The sequence below is a fragment of the Mandrillus leucophaeus genome, unplaced genomic scaffold, assembly GCF_000951045.1.
Source record: "Mandrillus leucophaeus isolate KB7577 unplaced genomic scaffold, Mleu.le_1.0 Scaffold858, whole genome shotgun sequence".
NCBI classification, from domain to species: Eukaryota; Metazoa; Chordata; class Mammalia; order Primates; family Cercopithecidae; genus Mandrillus; species Mandrillus leucophaeus.
The window spans coordinates 805,683-812,352 of NW_012109341.1; the positions used below are offsets into that span (position 1 = coordinate 805,683).

The 6,670-nt window shown below is 44.9% G+C and overlaps 1 protein-coding gene across 1 annotated transcript in view; it reads left to right on the forward strand.

Moving 5' to 3' along the window:
* Window positions 1–6,670, forward strand: part of LGI2 (leucine-rich repeat LGI family, member 2) — a 43,002-nt gene that overhangs the window by 22,230 nt on the left and 14,102 nt on the right. Inside the window, exon 6 of the mRNA XM_011968736.1 lies at window positions 5,242–5,406. Coding sequence (XP_011824126.1) covers window positions 5,242–5,406 — 165 coding nt within the window. The remainder of the gene's footprint in view (window positions 1–5,241; window positions 5,407–6,670) is intronic.

The following is a 6,670-nucleotide window of genomic DNA, read 5'->3' on the forward strand; positions in this document are numbered from 1 at the left end:
CTCACTGCAACCTCCACCTCCTGAGTTCAAGCGATTCTCCTGCCTCAGCCTCCTAAGCAGCTGAGATTACAGGTGTGCACCACCACACCCAGCTAATTTTTGTAGTTTTAGTAGAGACGGGGTTTCACCATGTTGGCCAGGATGGTCTCGATCTCCTGACCTCATCATCCGCCCGCCTCGGCCTCCCAAAGTGCTGGGATTACAGGTGTGAGCCACTGTGCCTGGCCCAAACACCAGAGCTTTAAACCCACAAATGACTTTCAGAGTCCCATGTAAGAAGAGATAACTAGGTAAATTATAACCAATGGCAAAATAGAAAATAAGAGTTAATGACTAGTTATCAAAAGGAAACAACTCATGTTAACGGAAAAATGTAAAGAAAGTTTGATTTTGTTTTCCAGGGCCTGCCACAAGCTTTCAGTTTATACATTTTTCAGGTTATAAGATAAAATTAAACTATACTTACATATATACTAACTGCTTCCACTGTCACAACATGAGGCCAAAGGTACTGGTGAGTATCTCCATTGGAAAGGCTTACATGGGGTTTCTACAGCTTCTAAAGTCAGAGAGAGGATCAAGCCACTGTATGAAAACCTGCCTACCCGATTTATAAAAATAAACATGCAGGCTGAGAGCTGCTATCTACAAAGTCTCAAGTCATGTCAGGAGAAGCAGCAGGAATGAGAAACAGAAAATAATTACAGAAACTCAAAAGACACCAAAACTCCAAGAACAAAATATCACATTTAGGCCAGTCCCTGCTACCACCGTCCAACAAATAAACAAAAACCCACAAAGTAAAAATCATTTCCAGGTATCTTTGTTTGTAAATAAGGGACCCCTGCAAGTTCTATTCTTGTCTGATAGACAACCTGAAATCTCACAAAAATGACTTTTTCTTTCATCATCGAATAGGGGCTTCTTCAGCTGTGTAATTGGCAGGTGCTCCATAGTCAGCTGAGGCCATTAGGAGGTTAATTTATTGTATTTTAGGGCCAGAGCAATAAATCACCGGTCGTAGTTGATAACATTTGCACCAAAAGGTGGCATTCAAGACTATTTGGCATTATATGCTAAATTAAATTAAGCCAAAGCTAAACCAAAGCTCACTGAGAACTTCTCTCTACCTTTTTCTCCATTTTCTCTGGAGAGTTCTCGAAATGCTAAGGTGAAATTTGCAGATTTTCCATTGTTCTCTTCACACCTGGCCATAGCGTGGAGAGACTCTGCTAACCTCTGATGGAAGTAATGGGCTGGAGGGCCGTGGGAATAGGAAATAATTTCTATAAGAAAACATATTTTCTGAACTTAGGGCCCTGGGGATGGTTGTAAAAGTGACCCAGGCTCTGAGAATTGTTATTGGAATGGTGGTAGCTTGGAACTGAGGTAACCTGTCGTCATCCCAACATGGAGCAGAAGAGGCCTTAACACATTTTAGAGGCTTCTCTGTCTTATGCAGTGTTTGTCTTCATGAACAAGCTTCCTCCTAAACTTTAAAAAGTCAGCGCTAGGCTTTCTGGTGAGAGGGAGATGATAATTCTGGCTTTGCCATGGTTTTATCCCTTTAAGACTCACAAACAGAGATGAGGCTCTTGCTGACAGTTTCTTCCATCGGGAAAAAAATGGTGCAATCAAGTTGTGACCCACCCCCAAATATAGGCCCTGATGTGTAAGAACTAGGTCAACAAATTGTGAGTGTTCGGGGTTCATTATCTTCCGTTCAGATCAAACCTCAGCCTCTGTTGCTTCATTAAAAGCTAGATGGGCAGTAGGGGCGTGGGGTGGGGGCAGCAAATGAGGATGGATGGAAAATGGAAAGCCAAATTTGAGAGTTCATGGTACAGTGATCGTATTCTTGCCAAAGGTTTGGAAAGAAGCATATTTTCTAAGTACGGTTGTTTTCCTTTTCAACTCAGATTTTCAGAAAAGGGGTGAGTTTTCTCCTGTCTCACTGTTTTTTCCCAGAGAGAGGAAGGTACTGTCCCCATTCTGTTCCTTGGCCAACGCGTGTAATTCATACCACAAAGCCAACATTGGGCTGTTTCAGATCTTTAATCAGCTCTTGAACCCTTCCCTTCAAGTCTATTTTTAACCACCTCAAAAGTCTCTGTTACCTACCAATGATTCCCTGTGTTAGATGGGTAATTCACTAAATTCCTTAGAGGAAGTGAATTTTGCATCCTAATTGTCCTGTTAGCTTCCCCTTTTCGGGGCTGATGAAAATGCAAAGAGAAATAATGCATTAATGTGCAGTTTCTCTCCCAGCAGGATCGGCGTCATGTATAATTTATTTTCTGCAAGTGCTATAAATAGCCATGTAAAAATCTGTTGATTCCACTGGGAGAAAGGCCTAAATTGTAAGAGTCCCACTGACATCATGAACTTAATCCAGTGTGAATGGAAGTGGCAGCTCTTTTTGCAGAGTGCCATTAATATTTTAACACTAGTAAATTGATGTCACATCAATATGTGTATTTCTAAGATCTTTCCACAAGAATGTGCTTTTGCTGTTTGTGAGAAGTAAATTTAATTGGGGGAGGGAGAAGATATTTAAATTCCTCTGGTCCTCTCTCTGATATCCACAAACATATATGCATCAACAATTTGCTTTTCATTCTCTCTCTTTTTTTTTTTTTGAGGCAAGGTCTTGCTCTGTCATCCAGGCTAAAGTGCAGTGGCACAATCATAGCTTACTGCAACCTCAGAGTCCTGTGCTCAATTGATCCTTCCACCTCAGCTTCCAGAGCGGCTGGGACTACAGGCATGCACCATGACCCCTGGCTAATTTTTTTTTTTTTTTTTTTTGAGATGGAGTCTCGCTCTGTCGCCCAGGCTGGAGTGCAGTGACCGGATCTCAGCTCACTGAAAGCTCTGCCTCCCGGGTTTACACCATTCTCCTGCCTCAGCTTCCCGCGTAGCTGGGACTACAGGCGCCCGCCACCACGCCCGGCTAGTTTTTTTGTATTTTTTAGTAGAGATGGGGTTTCACTGTGTTAGCCAGGATGGTCTCGATCTCCTGACCCCGTGATCCGCCCATCTCGGCCGCCCAAAGTGCTGGGATTACAGGCTTGAGCCACCGCGCCCAGCCTAATTTTTAAAATTTTCAGTAAAGAGAAGGTCTTGCTATGTTAGCTAGGCTGGTCTCAAACTCCTGGCCTCAAGCAGTCCACCTGCCTTGGCCTCCCAAGCTGCCGGGATTACAGGCACAAGCCATCTTGTGTATCTTGCCTGGCCCCATTCTTCTTTTTTCCTTCTCTTCCTCTTCTTCCTCCTTCTCCTCCCTTTTTTTTGGGGGGGGGTGTCTTCTATCAAGAGTTAGATTTGTAATTCAAATGATTTAACAATCTGTGTTATGCCAGATAGTATATAGAAAATATTGTGAAACCACTATGTGGGGAAAATAGATTAAAACAGGGCCACGAAAGGCTAGATTTGTAAAATGCTCTGCACTGTGACAGCTCCTTTTCATCCTGGGATTCTTCAATAAAACCAGAAACTTTCTAGTCTACACTTTAAACAGCCTGCCTTTTAAAGCGAATACTTATGTTTCTGTGAGTTCAGAGTGCAGTAGGGAGGCTAATGGGAGGGAGGAGATGAGTGAGTGGCGGGCATCTCGGGAGTGCCTAGAACCTTTGGCAGACTCGGATTAATCGAATGCAACCAGAGATGTAGGAGAGGAGTTTATAGCCATCTTGGTTGTAATTAAAAGAAAGCAGCTGTATTCTCCAAGTCCTTTTATATCCCCAGAAAAGGGAGCACATGATGACTGCTGCCATTTCCCCTTTCTCTGTCTACGTGTGAACACAGAAACCAGCAAAGCCTTGTGCAGTCAACACGCGCTTTCTGGCTTCTACACTCATTCTGCCAGTGCTCAACAGGAGTGAACAGAGGTTCACTTTTTTCTGTTTTTTTCTTTTTTGTTGTTGTTTGTTTGTTTTTTAATCTTTGACCAAGCAATTATTATTTTGGTGGAGGGCGGGATGAGGGGGAGCCATGACTCTTCCCTAAGCCTTCAAGCAGGCAACTGAATACTATCATTGTTGCGTATATCAACTACTAAGTGATCACCAGAGCACTGCAGTACATGTACTCTTGGATTTAGTCTTACAGTAACCTTATGAAATAGACACCACCCTCATTTTACAGATGAAGAAAGAACTGAGGGTCAATTGTCTTGCCAAAGGTCATGCAGCTAAAATTGGCAGGGCAAGAATTGGAAGCCCAGTTTGTCTTACCTTCGAGCCCCAGCCCTTCACCAGGATGTTCTGCTCTCAACTTGGGGATGGGAAGGTACCCCGTCCACTGGAGCCACTTGTCCACACCCTCCCTCAGTCACCTCCTACCTGTTGGGCTGCAGAGGCAGCCTCTTCTTTTCTCCTCCTCCTACCCACATCTTCGTGCACCACTCAGCCTCCATCTCCTTCCCTGTAGTCTTTAGAGTGGGCTGAGAAGCAAAGCCAGTCCCCTCACACTGGTTTAGCCAACAAGTATTCAGTAAGCACCTACTCTGCCCCCGGAATGAAGGGAGGGGCACCTCTAAAAGGTAACATGTATTGAGCACTCACTTTGTGCTAGGCTAAGTGGGTAGGAACCATAATACCCCTGAGACCGTAGCAGAGGGTTTGGTTTGGTTTCCAGTGTTCAGTGTGCCATTTGGGGAGTGTACCATTCATTCTGAACGTGCAGTGGGGTTGTCTGCTGACAGGTAATCCCAAGCTAGGGGTTATAACTGGAGATAAAGGGTCAGGTAAGTTTGAGAAGCACCACATCAAACAAAACAAAGCAGACTTCTTCCCTACAAGGGCTGTTCTGAGAGAGCTGGAAGTACAGCATTTTCCAAACTCACTGGACCACAGCCCCCACCTTGTCACAGCGTGATTTGCATGGCAGTTTTGAGAATGTTGCTGTGCAACGTCCTGTCTGTCTTACCACTTTGAAAGTCAATTCTCACCAAATATGCTTAAAACTCAGATCCTTTAGTCAAACTCGGGAAGCCGTTTCTCCACAGGAAGCTGTAGTAGAAGCTGTGCATTCTGTCTGATAGTCCTGCACAAGCCAGGACTCTTTCTGGAATGTCCCAGAGTAAAATACGCTGTGATGTTTGTGTTGCTTCTCTCCTGTCCTCCTCCTCCTCCCCAGTCCTTTTCAGAGCTGATGTGGTGATGGAAAGGTGATGGTGGTTGATAATTCCTGCAGGAGGTTTTATGAATGCTTTTCTTTTTAAACACCCGTTCCCAGATTTTGTTGTTCATCAGACTTTACCCTACCAGTCGGTTTCAGTGGATACGTTCAACTCCAAGAACGATGTGTACGTGGCCATCGCGCAGCCCAGCATGGAGAACTGCATGGTGCTGGAGTGGGACCACATCGAAATGAATTTCCGGAGCTATGACAACATTACAGGTGTGTTGTGGCTTTGATCAGATGTGTTGAACTAATTTCAGCATTCCTCAAGCCCTTGGGAGAAGGAACGCCCTCTGTATTGAGGGAGAGCTTGGCTGTCTAACCTGGTTAGAGCTGGGGGACACGTACGTCGCAGCCTACCCTCTGGGTCTCTCCAGTTTTTGTCTTGGTGTGGTCCGTTACTGGGAGAGTGGAAACCTCAGGTAGTGATCCTGCTTACTACTGATGACCATTAGCAGGTTGCACATGGTGGGAGGCATTTTTTAGTAGGGGTGAGAAGTCACACTGAGAATCCCTTGTTCTGAGCAGTATCGGAACCCAGGTCTGTACCAACTTTGTAGCAACTAAATTATGCTTTGACTTTCGTTAAGCTGGTTGTTAACTAATATGCTAACAAACACACACACATACCCTATAGCTTGTTTCTAGCGCCCTTTGCTAAGTCCTAGTGATCACTGCTTTCTTTTAGTAAGTACATACAAAATAAGAATAAATAGATCCCTAAATTAGGCATTTGGGATATGAATTAGTTAACGCTTCTTTCAGTGCTGTCATGGGATCCCAGTGCCTTAGCCTTACTAAGTGTGGACTGTCTACTTGCTTTTGAAATAACCTTTGAAAGACTTCTCATTTATCAACGTGCAATCTGATAATAATACTGTGTAAACAGTGCCACAAAGGTCTAATTATCACCCCAGGAGAAGGTGTCCCTTAGAGGCTCCTGATGTGGCCTTAGAGCAGCGTTTTACTGTTGCAGCAAGAAGCATATTCAGGTAGAATTTCTAGATTGGGAGGCTCCTAAGAGTCTCCCAAGCACCAAGTGGCTTCGCAGCAGGTACGGGGATGTGGGGAGGCGGGGAGAGCTGCTAATGAGCCTTATCTCACAGTGTATCTCGGTGTGAGATGTACATCGGATGCTCCGAGGATGCCATTTCAGATGAGCTGGCCACCGTCGGGCCATCTGGCCTCCCAGTGCTGAGCTCACCTTCCGGAGAGCAGCGCTCTTGGAAGTGCAGACTCAGCACAGAGTGGCACAGGTGAACCTGCCGTGGAAGCCAAGAACAAGGGATATGAGGAAGCGAGTCCATACCCACATGGTTTTGTTCTTCCCTCTTCGTCCTGACATGGAAGATAGGGGAGGGGAGGATGAGCTGGCCTCTCTGCCTTTTCTCTCCATCTCTAGGGTAGGAGATGGGAGCAGAATGAAGCTTTGCTGTTTTTTGTTCTTTGTTTTTTCGTGGGTTTTTTGTTTTTGTTTTTGTTT